The 20,427-nt window shown below is 40.6% G+C and overlaps 1 protein-coding gene and 1 pseudogene across 2 annotated transcripts; one reads left to right on the top strand and one right to left on the bottom strand.

Annotated features, from left to right (window-relative positions):
• Positions 1-13,094: 13,094 nt before the first annotated feature.
• On the top strand, positions 13,095-14,036 carry LOC311606593 (olfactory receptor 1J21-like; the record flags this gene model as incomplete). Its single annotated transcript, XM_084797924.1, has 1 exon — positions 13,095-14,036. The coding sequence occupies one exon, from the start codon at positions 13,095-13,097 to the stop codon at positions 14,034-14,036; it is 942 nt and encodes a 313-aa protein (XP_084654050.1).
• A 5,163-nt stretch (positions 14,037-19,199) lies between these two features.
• Positions 19,200-20,414, bottom strand: LOC311607297 (SUMO-conjugating enzyme UBC9-like; annotated as a pseudogene). The gene is made up of 2 exons: positions 20,046-20,414; positions 19,200-19,333 (listed from the first exon to the last, which is right to left on the bottom strand). The product of its transcript is annotated as an SUMO-conjugating enzyme UBC9-like (transcript).
• Positions 20,415-20,427: the final 13 nt, after the last annotated feature.

Raw genomic sequence — 20,427 nt, 5'->3', positions numbered from 1 at the left:
GTATATGTACCACAGTTTCTTTATCCATTCTTCTATTGAGGGACACTTAGGCTGTTTCCATGCTCTGGCTATTATGAATAAGGCTGCTATGAACATGGTTGAGCAAATTTTCTTGTTGTGTGCTGGAGCATCTTCTGGGTATATTCCAAGGAGTGGAATAGCTGGGTCTTGAGGAAGCCCTATTCCCATTTTTCTGAGATAGCACCAGATAGATTTCCAAAGTGGTTGTACTAGTTTGCATTCCCACCAGCAATGGAGTGTTCCTCTCTCACCACATCCTCACCAGCATGTGGTGTTGCTTGAATTTTTGATCTTAGCCATTCTGATGGGTGTAAGATGGAATCTCAGAGTTGTTTTGATTTGCATTTCCCTGATGATTAAGGAGGTTGAGCATTTCTTTAAGTGTTTCTCAGCCATTTGATATTCCTCTGTTGAGAATTCTCTGTTTAGTTCCATGCCCCATTTCTCAATTGGGTTATTTGGTTTGGTGGTGTTTAATTTCTTGAGTTCTTTATATATTTTGGATATTAGACCTTTGCCAGATGTAGGGTTGGTGAAGATCTTTTCCCAGTCTGTAGGCTGTCACTTTGTTCTCTTGACAGTGTCTCCTGCCTTACAGAAGCTTCTCAGCCTCATGAGGTCCCATTTATTAATTGTTGACATTAAGGCCTGGGCTGTTGGTGTTCTGTTCAGGAAGTTGTCTCCTGTGCCAATATGTTCCAGGCTCTTTCCCATTTTTTCTTCTAAGTGATTTAGTGTCTCTGGTTTTATGTTGAGGTCTTTAATCCACTTGGATTTGAGTTTTGTGCAAGGTGACAAATATGGGTCCAGTTGCATTTTTTTACACATAGACATCCAGTTAGACCAGCACCATTTGTTGAAGATGCTATCCCTTTTCCATCGAATGGATTTGGCTTCTTTGTTGAAAATCAAATGACCATGTGTGTGGATTCATATCTGGGTCTTCGATTCAATTCCACTGATCAACCAGCCTGTTGCTGTGCCAGTACCATGCTGTTTTAATTACTATTGCTTTATAGTACAGTTTGAGATCAGGTACAAGATTGTTTTAGCTATTCTGGGTTTTTTGTTTTTCCATATGAAGTTCAGAATTGAACTTTCAATGTCTTTAAAAAATTGTGTAGGTATTTTGATAGGGATTGCATTAAATCTATAGATTGCTTTTGGTAGGATGGCCATTTTTATTATGTTAATTCTCCCGATCCATGAGCAAGGAAGATCCTTCCATCTTCTCATGTCATCTTCAATCTCTTTCTTTAGAGTTTTGAAATTTTTTTCAAACAAGTCCTTCACTTGCTTAGCTAGAGTAACTCCTAAGTACTTTATATTGCTTGTGGCTAATGTGAAGGGTGTAGTTTTCCTAATTTCTTCCTCTGCAAGCTTGTCATTTGTGTATAGGAAGGCTACAGACTTTTTTGAGTTAATTTTGTATCCATCCAATTTGCTGAAGGTGTTTATCAGCTGTAGGAGTTCTCTGGTGGAATTTTGAGGGTCACTTATGTAGACTATCATATCATCTGCAAATAGGGATAATTTGACTTCCTCCTTTCCCAAGAGTGGAGAGTGGGATATTACTTTCTCACATACTCTGGTGCCTCACCTTTGACCATGTCCCCTGGAGGAGAAGACCTGGTGGCACTCAGAGGAAGGATAGCAGGTTACCAAGAAGAGACTTGATACCCTATGAACATATACAGGGGGAGGTAATCCCCCTCAGGAACAGTCATAGGGGAGGGGAATAAGGGGAAAATGGGAGGGAGGGAAGAATGGGAGGATACAAGGGATGGGATAACCATTGAGATGTAACAAGAATAAATCAATAAAGGAGAAAAAATGGAAAAAAATTATTCGCTTTACATTCCAATCATAGCCTCCTTCCTCATCTCCTCCTGATCCCACCTTTCCCTCTCTGTTTCCTCTCCCCTTGTAGTCAGAAACAGGGAACTCTCCTCCCATATCAACTGACCCCAGCCTTTCAAGTCTCATCTGGATTGCCTGTATCCTCTTTTTCTGTGGCCTGGCAAGGCTGCTCCACCAGTGAGTAGTGATCTAAGAGCAGGCAACAGAGCCCATGGCAAAGACAGCCCCTTCCCCCTTACTAGTGGACACGTATGGAGAATAAGCTGCCTACAGTCTACATCTGAGTTGTGGGCCGAGGTCATCTCCATGCATGGCCCTTGGTTGATGTATCAGTCTCCACAGATCCCCCTGGCCCAGATTTGCTGCCTCTATTGGTTTTTTTGTGGAGGTCTTGTCCCTCCTAGGTCCTTCTACCTCCCCACTCTCCATAAGATTTCCTGTTTCTGCTCAAATATTAGCTGTGATTCTCAGCATCTGCTTTGATCTCTTGTTGGGCGGAGTCTTTCAGAGGAAATCTATGGTAGGCTCCAGTCTTGTTTCCTCTCTTCAACTGCTTATGGTGTTTATTCTATTTGCCCTTCTGAATGAGAAGTAGACATCCTCTCTAGGGTCTTCCTTCTTTAGGTCTGTGGACTGTAGTTAGTTATCCTGTATTATGGTGCTAATATCCACTTATAAGTGAGTATATACCATGTGTGTCCTTCTGGGCCTGGGTTACCTCACTTAGTATGATATTTTCAACATCCATCCATTTGACTTAAATTTCATGATGTCACTATTTTTAATAGCTGAATACTATTCCATTGTGTAGACGTACCACAGTTTCTTCATCCATTCTTTGGTTGAGGGACATCAGGGTTGTTTCCGCTTTCTGGCTATTATGAATAAAACTTTTTTGAACATTGTTGAGCAAATGTCCTTGTATGCTAGAGTATCTTTTGGGTATAGCTGTGTCTCTAGGTAGAGCTCTTCCCAATTTTCTGAAAAAGTGCCAGTTTGATTTCCAAAGTGGTTGTACAAGGTTACACTCCCACAAACAATGGGGAGTGTTCTCCTTTCTCCACATCCTCACCAGCATGTGATGTCACTTGAATTTTTTTATTTTAGCTATTTTGACAGGTGTAAGATGGAATCTCAGAGCCATTTTGATTTGTATTTCCTTGATGACTAAGGATGTTGAGCATTTATTTAATTCCTTTTCTGCCATTCAATATTCTTCTTTGAGAATTCTCTGTTTATCTCTGTACCACATTTTGTAATTGGATTATTTGGTTTGTTGTTTAATTTCTTGAGTTCTTTACATATATAGGATATTAGCCCTCTGTTGGCTGCAGGGTTAGTGAATATCATTTCCCAGTCTGTAGGTTGTTGTTTTGTTTTATTGACAGTGTCCTTTGACTTCCAGAAGCTTTCCAGCTTCATGAAGTTCCATTTATTAAATTTTCATCTTAGAGCCTGAGCTGATGGTGTTCTGCTCAGGAAGTTGTCTCCTGTGCCAATGAGTTCAAGGCTATTCCCCACTTTCTCTTCTAATAGATTTAGTGTTTCTGGTGTTATGTTGGGGTCTTTGATCCATTTGGACTTGAGTTTTGTGCAGGCTAATAAATATGGATCTATTTGCATTTTTCTACATGTAGGCATTCAGTTAGACAAGCACCATTGATTGAAGGTGTCTTTTTTAGTTATATGGTTTTTGTTCCTTTGTCAAAACTCAAGTGTCCATAGTTGTGAAGGTTTATTTCTGGGTCTTCTATTTGATTCATTGATCCACCTGTCTGGTTTTTATTATTATTATTATTACTGTTGCTCTATAGTATAGAGTATAGCTTGAGATCAGAGATAGAGATACCTCCAGGGTACCTTTCATCGTACAGTAGTGTCTTAGCTATTCTGGGTATTTTGTTTTTCCACATGAAACTGATAATTGTTCTTTCAAGGACTGCAAAGAATTTTGTTGGCATTTTGATGGAATTGCACTGAACTGCAGATCGCTTTTAGTAAGATGGCCATCTTTACTATGTTAATTCTACCTATCCATGAGCATGGGAGAGTTTTCTGTCCTCTCATATCTTCTTCAATTTCTTTCTTCATAGACTTGAAATTTCTTATACAATTTCTTATATATTCTTTTTCCCTTGTTTGGTTAGAGTTATATTAAGACAGTTTACATTTTTTGTGTGGCTATTGTGAAGCGTGTTGTTTCTCTGATTTCTTTTTCATCTCATTAGTCTTTTGTATATAGGAAGGTTACAAGCTAATTTTGTATCCAGCCACATGGTTTATCAGCTGTAGGAGTTCTCTGATAGAAATTTTGGGGTTGCTTATGTACACTATCATATCATCTTCAAATAGGGATACTTTGATTTCTTCTTTCCCAATTTGTATCCCCTTGATCTCCTTTAGTTGCTTTATTACTCAAGCTAGGACTTCAAGTGCTATATTGAAGAGATTTAGAGAGAGTGGACAGCCTTGTCTTGCCCCTGATTTCAGTGGAATTGTTTTACATTTTTCCCCATTTAGTTTGATGTTAGCTAGAGGCTTGTTGTATATTATCTTTAGTATGTTTAGGTATGTGCCATGTATCCCTGATCTCTCTAAGACTTTTCACATGAACATTTGTTGGATTTTGTCAAATGTTTTTTTAGCATCTAAGGATATGATTATGTTTTTTTATTTTAGTTTGCTTATATGGTGAATTACATTTATGGTTTTCTGTATATTGAACCATCTCTGCATGCCTGGGATAAAGCCTACTTGGTCATGGTGAATGATATTTTTGATGTGTTCTTGGATTTGGTTTACAAGTATTTTACTGAGTACTTTTGCATCAATGTTTATAAGGGAAATTTCCCTGAGTTCTTTTTCCTTTTTGAGTCTTTGTGTGGTTAGGTATTAAGATGACTGCGACTTCCCAGAATGAATTTGGTAAAGTTTCTTCTGTTTCTATTTTTTGAAATAGTTTGAAGAATATTGGTATTAGCTCTTCTTTGAAGGTCTGGTAGAATTCTGCACTGAAACCATCTAGACCTGGGTATTTTTTGGTTGGGAGATTTTTGATGACTACTTTTATCTCCTTAGAGGACATAGGAACATTTAATTTATTTACTGATCTTGATTCAACTTTGTCAAGTGGAATCTATCAAGAAAATTGTTCATTTCATTTAGATTTTAAAATTTTGTGCCACATAGGCTTTTGAAGTAAGACCTAATGATTCATTGGATTTCCTCAGTGTCTGTTTTCATCTCCCCCTTTTCGTTTCTGATTTTGTTGATTTGGATATTATCTCGCTGCCTTTTAGTTAGTTTGGATAGGCATTTGTTTATCTTGTTGATTTTCTCAAATGACCAACTCTTGGTTTTATTGATTCGTTGAATTGTTCTCTTTGTTTCTGATTTACTGATTTCAACCTTGAGTTTTTCCAGCTTTGTACTCCTCTTGGATGTGTCTGCTTTTTTCCTAGGGCTTTCAGGTGTGCCATTTAGTTGTTTGTATTTGATGTTTCCAATTTATTTATGAAGGCACTTAGTGCTATGAACTTTCCTCTTAGCACTGCTTGCAATGTGTCCCATAGGTTTGGGTAATTTCTTCTCTGACTCAGTTGTCACTGAGTAGAGAGTTGTTTGCTTTCCATGAGTACATAGGCTTTTTTGCTGTTTCTGTAGTGTTGAGGTCCAACATTAGCCCATGGGGGTGGCCTGATAAAAATACAAGAGACTATTTCAATTTGTTGTATCTGTTGATGCTTGCTTTGCCAGTGACTATATGGTCAATTTTGGAGAAGGTTTTGTGATGTGCTGAGATGAAGAAATATTCTTTTCTGTTTTGGTAAAAAGTTCTGTAGATTTCTGTTAAGTTCATTTGATTCATGACATCTATTAGTATCATTATTTCTCTGTTTGGTTTCTGTTTTGTTGACCTGTCCTTTGGTGTGTCTTTGAAGTTTCCCATTATTAATATGTGGGAATTGATGTGTGGTTTAAACTTTATTAATATTTCTTTTGCAAATGTGGGTGTTCTTATATTTGGGGCAGATGTTGAGAATTGAGATGTCATCTTGGTGGAATTTCCCTTTGATGAGTATGAAGTGTCTTTCCTCGTCTTTTTTGATTAATTTTGGTTGAAAGTATATTTTATTGGATATTATAATGGCTATTCCATCTTGCTTCTTGGGTCTATTTGGTTGGAAAACCTTTTGCCAGCCCTTTACTCTCAGAGAATGCCCATCTTTGTGGCTTAGGTGTGTTTTTGTATTCAGCAGAATGATGGGTCCTGTTTACATATTGAATCCATTGATGTTGAGATATTAATGACCAAAGACTGTTAGTTTCTTTCATTTTGATGTTGGTTATAGTAGTGTGTTTGTATGCTTGTTTTCTTTTGGCTTTGCTATAGTGAAGTTATTTATATCCTGTGGGTTTTTATTTGAGGGAGGGCTGTACCTAACCGCCTCAGATGGGGTTTTCCTTCTAGTATCTTCTTTAGGGCTGTATTTGTGAATATATATTATTTAAATTTGTTTTGTCCTAGAATATTTTTTCTCCATCTATGGTGATTGAAAGTTTTGCTGGGTATGGTAGTCTGGGCTTACATTTGTGATCTCTTATAGTCTGCAAGATATCTGCCCAGGCCCTTCTGGCTTTTAGAGTCTCTCTTGAAAAGTTGATAAGACTGCCTTTATATGTTGCTTGATCTTTTATCCTTTCAATATTCCTTCTTTGTTCTGCACATTTAGTATTTTGATTATTATGTAGCAAGAGGATTTTCTTTTCCGGTCCAATCTCATGTTCTATAAGCTTCTTGAATGTTTATAGGCAGTTTTTCTTTAAGTTAGGAAAGTTTTCTTCTTTGATTTTCTTGAAAATATTTTCTGGGCACTGGAGCTGAGAGTATTCTCCTTCTATTCTTATTATTCTTGAGTGGTTTTTTCATAGTGTTCCAGATTTCCTGGATGTTTTGTGTCAGGAAGTTTTCAGATTTAACATTTACTTTGACCAATTTATCAATTTCTTCAATTGTGTCTTCTATGCTTGAGATTCTGTCTTCCACCTCTTGTGTTCTGTTGCTGATGCTTACTTCTATTGTTCCTGTTCTCCTCCCTATGTTTTCCATTTCTAATCTTCCCTCAATTTATGTTTTCTTTATTGCTTCTATTTTTATTTTTATGACTTGAACAGTTTTATACTTTTTTCTTTCATGTGTTTAATGGTATTTTCCTGTATATCTTTAAGAGAGTTATTCAGTTCCTATTTAAAGGCCTCTACTATCTTTATAAGATTGGATTTAGGGGGGATTCCAAGATGGCGTCAACCAGTATGCACCATATCTGATCTACTCCGAGGAGACCAGGGACGTGAACGGAGCCACAGACTGCTGGATCTTGAGAACTGTAGGTGAGTGGGGCCTCAAACTCCGCAGACCACCAGTGGGCCTACCCCTGGGACAAGCAACATTCTGGAGGTGCTAATCGTACTCCCCAAGCTCTGGAATGGGATCCACATGCAAACTGGAGCTGGCATATAAAACACAAGCTGGCTGTTTGGGGAGGGGATTTTCCAGAGCCCCCAGCCAGAGGAGTCTCGGGGAATAGGGTGAATTCGCCCTTGGATCCCTCCATCCAAACAACCCCAAACTGCGGAGGTCACCCACCCAGGCAGTGAAAACAAAGGCAGCGGGACCCACCAAAAACAGCTAGAGTGGGCCTGAATCTCCTTAGGTGCAGAAAAAGCATTTGACAAAATCCAACACCCATTCATGTTTAAAGTTCTGGAGAGATCAGGAATACAAGGCACAATAAAGGCTATATACAGCAAACCAATAGCCTACATTAAATCAAATGGAGAGATACTCAAGGAAATCCCTCTAAAATTGGGGACCAGACAAGGCTGCCCTCTGTCCCCATATCTCTTCAATATAGTTCTTGAAGTTCTAGCCAGAGCAATAAGACAACAAAAGGAGATTAAGGGGATCCAAATGGGAAAGGAAGAAGTCAAATTATCCCTATTTGCATATGATATGATAGTATATGTAAGTGACCACCAAAATTCCACCAGAGAACTCCTACAGCTGATAAACACCTTCAGCAAATTGGCAGGATACAAAATTAACTCAAAAAAGTCTGTAGCTTTCCTATATACAAATGACAAACAGGCAGAGGAAGAAATTAGGAAAACTACTCCCTTCATGATAGCCACAAGCGATATAAAATATCTAGGAGTAACTCTAACCAAGCAAGTGAAGGGCTTATTTGAAAAAAAAACTTTAAACCTCTGAAGAAAGATATTGAAGATGACATCAAAAGATGGAGGGATTTACTTTGTGCGTGGATCGGGAGAATCAACATAGTAAAAATGGCCATCTTACCAAAAGCAATTTACAGATTCAATGCAATCTCTATCAAAATACCTACAAAATATTTTGAAGATATTGAAAGATCAATTCTCAACTTCATATGGAGAAATAAAAAGCTGAGAATAGCAAAAACAATCTTACACAATAAAAGATCTTCCAGAGGAATCTCCATACCTGATCTCAAGCTGTACTACAGAGCAACAGTAATCAAAACAGCATGGTACTGGCACAGCAATAGGCTGTGCATCAATGGAATCGAATTGAAGACCCAGAGATGAATCCACACACATTTGCTCACTTGATTTTTGACAAAGAAGCCAAATCTAATCAATGGACAAACGATAGCATCTTCAACAAATGGTGCTGGTCTAAGTGGATGTCTACATGTAGAAAATGCAATTAGACCCCTATTTGTCACCATGCACAAAACTCAAGTCCAAGTGGATTAAAGACCTCAACTTAAAACCAGAGACATTAATTCAGTTAGAGGGGAGAGTGGGGAAGAGCCTGGAACACATAGGCATAGGAGACAACTTCCTGAACAGTACACCAATAGCCCAGGCCTTAATGTCAACAATTAATAAATGGGACCTCATGAGGCTGAGAAGCTTCTGTAAGGCAGGAGACACTGTCAAGAGAACAAAGTGACAGCCTACAGACTGGGAAAAGATCTTCACCAACCCTACATCTGACAAAGGTCTAATATCCAAAATATAGAAAGAACTCAAGAAATTAAACTCCACAAAACCAAACAACCCAATTGAGAAATGGGGCTTGGAACTAAACAGAGAATTCTCAACAGAGGAATATCAAATGGCTGAGAAACACTTAAAGAAATGCTCGACCTCCTTAGTCATCAGACAAATGCAAATCAAAACAACACTGAGATTCCATCTTACACCCATTAGAATTGCTAAGATCAAAAACTCAAGTGACACCACATGTTGGTGAGGATGTGGAGAAAGAGGAACACTCTTTCATTGCTGGTTGGAATGCAAACTAGTACAACCACTTTGGAAAGCTATCTGGTGCTATCTCAGAAAAATGGGAATAGGGCTTCCTCAAGACCCAGCTATCCTTGGAATATACCCAGAAAATGCCCTACCACACAACAGGGACAAATGCTCAACCATGTTCATAGCTGCTTTATACATAATAGCCACAACATGGAAACAGCCTAAGTGTCCCTCAGTAGAAGAATGGACTAAGAAACTGTGGTACATTTATACTATGGAATACTACTCAGCTATTAAAAACAAGGAATTCCCGAAATTTGTGGACCAATGGATTGAACTAGAAATTATCATAATGAGTGAGTTCACCCAGAAGCAAAAAGAGACAAACAGTATATACTCACTTATATCGAGACATTAGTCCAAGGGATACGTCCCATGAAAAATTTTACTTACCAGGAAAGTGGGTCAGAGGAGAGGACATCATATTGAGACTTTAGGCGAGAGTATCATGGAAGAATGGGGAAATAGAAGGATCCAGAGAGTCCTGGAAACCTACAAGAAGAACTTTATGACAGGCAGATCTGGGTCCTGGGGTCCTCCTCAAACTAAGGCACCAGCCAAGGACAGTATAGGCAGTAAACTTCGAACCCCTACCCAGACCTAGCTGATGAACAGGATATTCTCCACCGTTGAGTGGACAGTGAGATCTGACTTGCACATGAACTCTGGTGCCCCCTTTTCTGACCACATCCACTGGATGGGGAGGCCTGGTGGCACTCAGAGGAAGAATAGCAAGTTACCAAGAAGAGACTCTATAATCTAAGAGCATATATAAGGGGAGGAGGTCTCCCTCAATCACAGACATAGGGGAGGGGAGAAGGGGGAAAGCGGGAGGGAGGGAGGAATAGGAGGATACAAGGTAAGGGCTAACAATTGAGATGTAATATCAATAAATTAATAAAAAATAACATGTTTGAATGAAAATACCACACATTGTTGAACTTAGGTTTTCATGTTTCTGCTGTTATAAACCTAGGGACATAAGCATTGATTTGGAATGAACTTTGTAGGAGGCTGAGTGAAAATTGTACTGATAGCCGTCTTCTGGATATGTGAGAACGGTATTTGTGTAACACCCACCCTACTGATTTTGAAGAAAAGACTAAGTTTATAGGAGCGTGTTCCCCTTGGTCTGAGTGATGATGAGAACTTCTGTCATTCTTGCAATGTCAAAGGGTTCCAATTTTTCTTATCCCAGTCAGCCACAAGCTTAGTTCATTAGACTCTCAGCCATATTCCCCAAAAGTAAATAAGATGCAAAAAATATTTGCGGACCATAAAGTTCCTAGTGGATTGCTTCTTACTATTAGCATTATTTCTCTATGGATGGGTCGAATTTTCTGTTACTTCTACACCTAGTTATGTTCCCCGAGGAAGCAATAGAGACTTAGCAATTATATTGTGCCTTTAATTTAGACTCAAGATGGAAGCATTATCCCTCTGGGACCCTCTCTGTTCTTTTGTAAAATTAGAATTCATACCAAATTCTCAAGAGCTGTAGGCAAATGTTTATTGGCATATCTAACCTTGGTTTTTTTTTCTGAGCTGATGAGGCTCAGGCTGCTACCATGGAACTTTTTGTCCCTTGGAAACCCTACTTATTACCCTGTCTTTGATGCCTTCTAGGGAGAAATGGAGGGATCTTCTCATGCCTTGAAGTTGAAGGTATCTGTGTTTATTATCTAAGGGGCATGGCAAAGCAGAAGGAGGGAAGAATTGGCACTCAGTCATGAGTGTGTGTGTGTGTGTGTGTGTGTGTGTGTGTGTGTGTGTGTGTCTGTGTGTCTGTGTGTCCATGTGTACTACTGCCCATCAGCTCTACTCCTCCACACTATGGTTCTATGTCCAGTTGTTTGTCAGGAACTGGGTATCTATCCACAGTTTGAGAGGACAGGATAGCACAGTATCTCAATGCAGAACAATGTATCTTAACATCACAGGTACCTAATTCAGTGAGGAGAGGGATGCATTGTTTCCTTCTTTGTCTTCCACCTCTATTAAGTCTTGCTAGGTTTCTTCCCAATTTTATGGCCAATTTCTGTAACTGTATCAGTCTCCACTGACACACCCAGGGATAGCAGTGAGTATATTGTATCTAAACTGCTTCAGCAACCCCCTGTTCAGGTTCCTGTGATACCTGGCTTTGCTGTCACTGGCTTCTACTCACTAAACAGTATATATAATGTTTAAAGCTAGAAACATTTTTACTCACATCTTTTCTTGCTTTTGCTAATGCTTTGAGCAGAAAATTGAAACTTTCTGTTCTAGCATAAATGGCCTCATACACCCTGGATCTTCAGTAAAATTCTCCATAGATTTTTACCAGACTGACCATGGTCATGACTTTCCTCTGTTCCTCCAATGCTGAGTCTTAGCTATCATGACTCTGTCTACAGAACATGTAACAATAGCCTTTCCCACAATCTGCAGCTTCTTGTGTTTATCTGCTTGTCAAAATTATGAATACGTACAACCCAATTCCACTTCTTGAAATTTATCACACATACACACACATGCTTATGTAAAATGGTATTGACTAATGCTGTATATTGTAATATTGGAAATAGCAATAAAAATACAACTCAGTGTCTAAAAATAGCTATTTAGTACTTCATTATGATAAACTGATTATTAGAAACGTAGTGATGGGTGATATAACTTAATGTATAATTAATCTCTGGTGACAAAACCACATTAGAATACTGAAGATAGTGGACTGGACAATGTAGAGATTGTTAAAGATAATTTCAACCAAAGTGGCAGAATTGGAGTAGTAATGAAAACTTTAACCCTCCTTCCCTGAACCAATAATAGGTAAGTTTGAACTTGAGACTTTCACAGCTTTTAAACACAAGGACATTCAGATTGATCCTGTTTGTAGAGCATGGATCTGTGTTTTAATAGACAGAGCAGCATGTTTTATTAACTATTATTTTGTGATTGCTCACACGAATAGTTTCAATTTCAACTGACAAAGAGGGGACAATAATAAATGAAATGTTAGAAATAAAACAAAAGAAAAACTATTTAAGAGTCATTAGCAAAAGAAAACTGGATTAAAAATCAATGAAAATGGAGAGTGTTATTTGATTGCATTAGACAGGGACCAAGCACTTCCTTGGCACATTCCAAATGTATCTAGAGAAGTTACATATTTCTTGGCACCCTACAAATCTGAAAAAGCATCATTAGCTTTGCTTGAGAGAACACAGAAGAAACTGCGGCACAGACTTTTTGTCCATATTCCATGAACACTGCTTTAGAGAGCATGACAGACAACTAGAGTAGAGGTGGTGTAGTGGGGAAGGCATGAAGGGTGTGTACAAGGCATGTCATATGATATTTCAAGTTATTGACCTTGATCCATGCCCTTAAGTCTCTGAATTATATATTGCAACTTTATAGCTGTCCACTAGGTTCTTCCCATTTCAATACAGCCCCTGATATAAAATATTAGCCAATAAGCTTCTAGAGATTTGAAGAGGGTTAAAAGGGTAGCAAACTTATGTACCATTGACTTAGCTTTGCTTTTAATTGTTGACTGATCTGACCTTTCCCCTAAGTCCCATCTCATAATTCCATTATGGATTCCTAGACTTCTCAAAGCTGACATTTTCTTATCTGAAAATTGTGATGATGTTTCCAGGTTCCTGAAAAAAATAGCTAATACAGGAATCAGGTTTCTAAGTCACCAATCTCCCACTGGTGTTTTAAAAGCTTGAGGTTTTTAGATAAAGTAAATACACTAATTAAAAACATTGATTTCACTGTGCCCTAATAACAATGCTTGCCATTCTCATATTCCCATGGTTTGTTTGGTTTTATTTTGTCTTCATCTCCAGCAGAAGATGAAGAGCACAAGGAATCAGAGCAGTGCGTCTGAGTTCATCCTCCTGGGGCTCCCCATCCGGCCAGAGGACCAAGCCATGTACTATGCCCTGTTCCTGGCTACGTACCTGACCACGGTGCTGGGGAACCTGCTCATCATCCTGCTCATCAGGATGGACTCTCACCTCCACACCCCCATGTACTTCTTCCTCAGCCACTTGGCCTTCACGGACATCTCCTTCTCATCAGTCACAGCTCCAAAGATGCTCATGAATATGCTGACACACAGCCAGTCCATCTCATATGCTGGGTGCATTTCCCAGGTGTATTTTTTCCTATTTTTTGCCGATCTTGACAGTTTTCTTCTGACCTCCATGGCCTATGACAGGTATGTGGCCATCTGCCACCCTCTGCACTATACCAGAATCATGAGTCAAACTGTCTGTATCTTACTAGTCATTGCATCCTGGTTCTTATCCTTTGCTGGCGCCCTTGTGCACACCCTCTTTCTAGCTCGTCTCTCTTTCATTAGAGGTAATGTTCTCCATCACTTCTTCTGTGACCTGTCTGCCTTAATTAAGCTGTCTAGCTCAGACACCTCCATCAATGAGCTGGTCATCCTCATTGTGGGATCACTAGTCATTACTGTGCCATTCATATGCATTCTGATCTCTTATGGCCGCATTGGAGCCACTATCCTGAGAACTCCCACCATCAAGGGAATCTGCAAAGCTTTGTCGACGTGTGGCTCTCACCTCTCTGTGGTTTCTCTCTATTATGGAGCTATTATTGGGCTATATTTTGTCCCCTCATCAAACAACACTAATGACAAGGATGTCATCGTGGCTGTGATGTACACCATGGTCACACCCATGCTGAATCCCTTTATCTACAGTCTGAGGAATCGTGATATGAAAGGAGCTTTAAAAAATATGCTTGCAAGAGCAACTTTTTCCATGTGAATGGCATTTCTGCTGCACTAAGGAAGTTGAGATCTCCCCACTCTCTACAAGTTTCTTCTCCTCTGGGAAATGCTGTTTCTTAGTGATTCTGGGCATCGTCTTTTCAGGCACAATTTACAATGTATGTAGTTTTAACCCTCCCTCCCTTTCTTTCCTTCCTTCCTTCCTTTCTTCCTTCCTCTCTCCCTCCCTCCCTCCCTCCCTTCCTCTTCCTTTTTGTCTTGTTAATCCTGATACTTTTGCACCAGTTTTCTTCACAAGCATATCCACACATTTTCCTTTTTATATAGAACCCTTTTCCCACAATTGTAATTTTATGTCCTTATTGATTCCCTTGTGTGTTTTTTAATGTGTTAAAGCCTTTAGTAGCAAATATTTCTTTCTCCTTTCTTAAAGATGCTAATATTTCTTAAAGTTGAATAATTTATGATGTTATTTGTATTTAATTTTCTAATTTAGCTAAAGTTTATTTTTAAAATTCAAATGTAGCTATGCCTTTTTTATTAATTTCTACTTATTTATTTTTAATTTTAATGGGCATCAATTGTTGCATAGTTAATGGGTACCATGTTTTGTTTCCATTCATGTATACAGCTCATATGTTCAAATCATGAAGATTGTTTGATTCCTAATTTTCACATGTTTACTCTTCTTCCTATCACCTTGAAATATACAGTATTTTCTCATTAACCATACTCACCACCCCACCATGTAATCAGAAGTAATTTTTCTATTTAACTGTTATATATTCATTGGCCAACCTCCTTCTTTCTCTTCCTTCTCTGGGTAGCTTCTGTTCCATCCCCAGCTGGTTTTTGTTGTGTTAGTGTGAAGGTAGCTAAGTACAGAACTTTTTCCCCTTCAAATGTCTGAGCCTGTTAACATATTGAAACAAGATTAGTTTTTGTAAAAGGCCATGAGAGACAGAAACTGATCACATTGGTGAATAAAACCCCTATTGGAGATCTCTAGATCCTATGAAGGCGAACCCTTGTGAAACAGTAGTGAGAGCCTTCCAAAGGCATTCCAGGGAGGGCTGTGATTGTGCGTACGTGTGCACCACTTCAGATGTGAGCTCAGGGGTGGATGGCAGGCTGCTGGGAAGTCTAGACAAGCTGAATGGATGTGCAAGTATGTGGTGGAGATATGGGAGAGAGAGACAGAGAGAGGGGGGAGGAAGGGAGGGAGGGAGGGAGGGAGAGAGAGAGAGAGAGAGAGAGAGAGAGAGAGAGAGAGAGAGAGAGAGCAGCCTGATGTGAGTAGCCTGCCCTGCCACCTGGCTTATGCTGCTGCTGAGGGCTGTGTCTGGGATATGTGGCCATGCAGCACCAGAGGTCTGTGTTGATATCAGTGACTTATGTTATCACCAAAGGCTATGTGGACACCCTTGGTGTTGATTGCCACCTAGGACCATATTGATGTCCAAGGCCTGTGCAGAGCTGGCCCTGCCCCTCACTGGCTGTAGCACTCAGAAGAGTGGGTCCTGCATCATGCCTAGGTACCACAGTAGAACTGGCCCTGGTTGCAGGGTAGCTGGTGAGCGAATCCCAAGAGTGTGAGCGTGGAACAACTGACTCTTCCCCTTATTGGCCATGCTGTGGCCTGAGTGAGGGAGAGCTTGACACTTATGACACGTGGGAGAGCTGGCCTAGAGGTCATGAGAGCAAGATAGCTTGGCCTTGCCCCCTCACAGGCTGCAGTACTTGGGAGAGCAGACCTGTACCTTACCTGAACAGAACATTAGAGCTGACTCTGGAGGTACGGGTGTAGGTAAGCTGCCTGAGGTCATGGCAGTGGGAACTGGCCTAGGCTCTTGCCAGCTGTGGCATTGGGTGAGCTAGCTGGGACAGTGCTGGAGACGTGGCAGGCTGACCCATTCAGCTACTCCCAGGCCCAGATTCAAGGGTTTGAGTTGGCCCACCCCAATATCTGCTCCATCTATGAACTGCTGGGGTATGTGAAGGGGCCAGTCCTGCAGATCCAAAGCTGCAAGATCTCCATGACACAGGGAAACAACGGGATATCTGAGAGGAGTCCAGGTGAGGATCCAGTATCGGTAGTGTAGAAGAAGACAGACCTCAAATCAGACTAATGACCCATTACAATGAACATTTGAAAGTGAAAATGTGTGCACAAAAGGGCATACTTTTCTTTCTGATTATATTTTTTTCATAGTGTGAGAAACCCAAATCCCATAGTTTTTCCTGCAAACGGAGTGTGACAATCTTTGTGCATCACCTGATAGATACATTGCACTTATTATCATAATCCTCTTCCCCCAAGGGTGAGACAACTCTCTTGTGCCTTCTTCAGCAAACAGTTCTATCCCTGGAGAAGTCTGAGGTAGTGATGCAACAACCATTTTCAGTTTGTCCCCAGTCAGGAGCCAAGCCACCCTCTCACTGTGGCTTGGGTAATTATAACCCACACCGATTTCTCAGCATCATGAACAACCACATATTCATAGGTATCACAGCAGGCTGCAGGTTTGAAACCTTATGTTGCTCACAGTGGATCACTGAGCCCCTTGCAGACTCTGCCAGCTTCAATATATTCTGTACACTTCGTAAAGAAACAGAAGAAGCTTCCAAGCCTGTGGATCAAGGTATCCGTGCTTATCATCAAAGACCCATGTCAGAGTAGAAACAGCATTTACAAGAAGCAGGATGATTGCGTGACCTTAAATGTCCTTATGTGTACGTGAAGGCAGGGTACTATTTATCCCTAGGATCGTCACTCCTGATGGCACACCATGACAGACAGATCCCTGAGCGTAACTTTCTTTGGTCATCTATTCAAAATTTGGAAGAGTGAGGTGACAGCAAACTTGCACGTGAATGCATTCTCTCTGACTTTAGATCTAGTTTTGAGATGAAAAGGTAGGACGTACATCCTTCTGTTTTTCTTTGACTCCCATCATCTTCCCGGGTATTTTCTCAAACTTTGTACTAAATCATTTTGTAGCTAAGTTAGTGACTCTAACCTTGAATTTTCTCTTTTCTTCAAATGCCCTCACTCTGTACTCTCCAAACACTTTAAAAAAACAATTTCAAGAGACAAATTCTTACATTAATAATTGCATAAAAATACATAGGAATAGAGTTTCTTGTTGTCTTTCTTTTCAATCTAATTCCATTTTTAGAAATTTATTCTACACAAGCACACACACACACATGTTTGCATGCACACACACATCATATATTAGTGTATAAAAGAACTTTAAAACTTACAAATGTTGCTTATTGAAATGTAACAAATTATTAGAACCAATCCACATCTCTAGCATATAATTACCATTTAATTGAGATAGTTTATGGATATTATGGAATAAGTAACATAAAGTGTTCCTGTCCAGTTCCATAACAGCATCACTTGGAAGGTAGCAATGCTCACCTCTGTCACCAATGTAGTAGGACTTTTAATGTAACACGATAAATAATATGTGAACTTTAAACATACTTCAATCAAGTTTAAATAATTTATATTCTATATTTATATTTTAATGTAAACTTTAGTTAACTTTTCAAATAAATGGTGGATGAGATGATTATGTAATTCTCAAAAATCAACATATTCAGAGTGAATAATTCTTTTGAGAGAATATGGAGTCTGCATATCAGTAGATGTTTCACATGTTTTCTTTCCCAAATATGAAATGATTGTTACAGTAGAGAATTTGTAAATACAGTGGTTAATCTGTTATCCATAATTTCTTAGCAACGAGGCCTCATGGAAGACTCCTGGCTGGAGACCTGGGCATGGGCCCAGCTCTCCCTTGCTTGGTTCCTGAATTTGAGCCACTGGTGATTGCTTCCTATGTCAAGAGTCTTCCAGGGGGTCTAAGAAACAAGTCTGATGGAGACTGTGATCACTAGCTACGTCCAAGGCAGTGGTGTGTAAGCCTCAACATCATAGACTCAGCCTGGACCAGGCATTGGCTGCAGGCCACTGCAGACAGCAGCTTCACTCCAGACCAGCTCCAATAGGCAGAGTATGTGGACAGTGACCATCCTGTGCTGAAGCCACACCCAGGTTGGTCTCCTGGATCAAAAAGTAGGGCTGCATGCAGGCCAGGAGGTGCAGGAGCTGTGTGCTCGGGTGCTCTAGAGGAAGGAGCTGCTGTTTTCCAGGGCTGGTGGCATGATTGCCTCCTTTAGGGTGCAAGGTTAGGACATCAAAAGGCCTGAATCCCTCTATCTGGGTCCAGTGGGGCCCAACAGGACAGCAAGCAGGCAGGGAGATTCAATGCAGGCCACTGTGTCCTTGGCCCTCAGCCTTGGTCTGGATCAGCCAGTTTTCACCCTGCTGGGTTTATGAGGGCTACATTCGGATTTTGACTTCATGAGCGTCTCAAGCCACCTGATACCTTAAGGCCCAAAGACCCAGGTAGGGAGAACAGAACATACCTTTGTACACAGTCGTATTTACAAAGAACCAGATGAAAATGGATTTGCATGGGACCTGGGCACATCCTTAGCAGAAGCTGGAAGGAATCCTAGGTTGCTGTTCCTCGGGCCTTGGTGCCTGGTAAAGGCTGCAGTATGTGAGGAGGGCCAGACATACTGAGATACCTCCTGACATTTTAATGATGATAATGCAACAAAAACCATTATATAAGCAGTTTATTTATTCTAAACAGCAACATAGACAAACGCCATATAGACATGAGAGAAGTGGTGCAGAATGAAGATGCTGGGCAACTTTTGATCTGAGTCTCATAAGCAACAGCCCAGTTTTCTGAGAAGGACAGGTGTGGGGAGGGAGGGACAGTGTGGTTCTGTCATACAGTCAGCTGCAAGCCAGAGCTCCAAACAGTGGAAAGCACGCCTGCGTCCAAGTGCAAAGCAACTACCTCATAGGGGCTTACCAAGTAAAAAAGTTTATCATTTTACAGCGGTTGAAATACTGACATTAGTATTAAAATAAGAGCAAGTTTTACATAACAATCAAAAATACAAAAGACCAAAGGAAGAGATCTTGTATGAAAAACTGGGGCAACTCAGCAAATTGAGACTGTATGTGACAGCGGTGGAAATGGAAAATGGTGGCCGCTCAACCCTCCCAGGCAACTAGTAACTGTATGGATTGACTTAGATCTGCAAAAGGTGCTAAACCAGTTCTCACCAAGCCAAGCTCTTCGTCGTGCAGCCACAGGGCCACAGCTTATGAGGGGGCAAACTTCTTCACTTGTGCTCGAACCCTTTCTCATATTCCACTCTGTCTTGGCAGTATTGTGTAGTTCTCTGCTTGAGCTGGGTCTTGAACCTTTGGTTCATTTAGAAGTTCTTGTATTCCTACTACTCAGCTATTAAAACCGAGGAATTCCCGAAATTTGTGGACAAATGGATTGAGCTAGAAATGATCATAATGAGTGAGTTAAGCCAGACGCAGAAAGACGCAAATGGTATATACTCACTTATATCTGCATACTAGCCCAAGGGGCATGTCCCACGAAAGCCATCACTTACCAGGAAGCTGGGACAGAGGGGAGGACATTCTAGTGGGACTCTAGATGAGAGAATCATGGGAGAATGGCAAAGTAGAAGGACCCAGAGGGTCCTAGAAACCTACAAGTAGAACATTATGATAGGCAGATTTGGGCACAGGGGTCCTGCTCAAACTAAGGCACCAGCCAAGGACAATACAGGTGGTAAACTTTAAACCCCTACCCAGATCTAGCCAATGGACAGAACACTCTCCACAGTAGAGTGGAGAGTGGGATATTACTTTCTCACGTACTCTGGTGCCTCACCTTTGACCATGTCCCCTGGAGGGGGAGACCTGGTGGCACTCAGAGGAAGGACAGCAGGTTACCAAGAAGAGACTTGATACCCTATGAACATATACAGGGGGAGGTAATCCCCCTCAGGAACAGTCATAGGGGAGGGGAATAAGGAGAAAATGGGAGGGAGGGAGGAATGGGAGGATACAAGGGATGGGATAACCATTGAGATGTAACAAGAATAAATTAATAAAAATTTTTTTTAAAAAGAAGTTCTTGTATTCCTAATAAGACCTGTGTGACCATGATCGCTGGCCTCCAGTGCATGTCTTCCTCCAGAATGGATTGGCACTCTGTGCCGGAAGGATACACATTTGAATGCAACAATAGTGGCTCAAATGTACATTTTGGTGGTGAGGATAGTTAGTCATCTTTGAAAAGCATCTGTAGCTTGAACAAGCCTCCTTCCCCTTCTTCCCAGGGATAGCACACTCCCAATTCAGCAGGCTTGTCATGCCACTAGGGTTCTTTGCTGGGACAGGCACAAAGCCCAAAGGGTGGTCCTTCCTCCAAGCTTTCCTTTCCTGCCAAGGTCAGCTGAGGGCAATCCCAAATATATTCAAAGTCCCTGGGCAACTGTGGCTCTGGACAGTCATAGCAGCAAGGGTG

The sequence above is a fragment of the Acomys minous genome (genome assembly GCF_964271855.1).
Source record: "Acomys minous genome assembly, chromosome: 10".
Taxonomy (NCBI): Eukaryota; Metazoa; Chordata; class Mammalia; order Rodentia; family Muridae; genus Acomys; species Acomys minous.
This window is presented reverse-complemented; position numbering and strand designations above follow the sequence as displayed.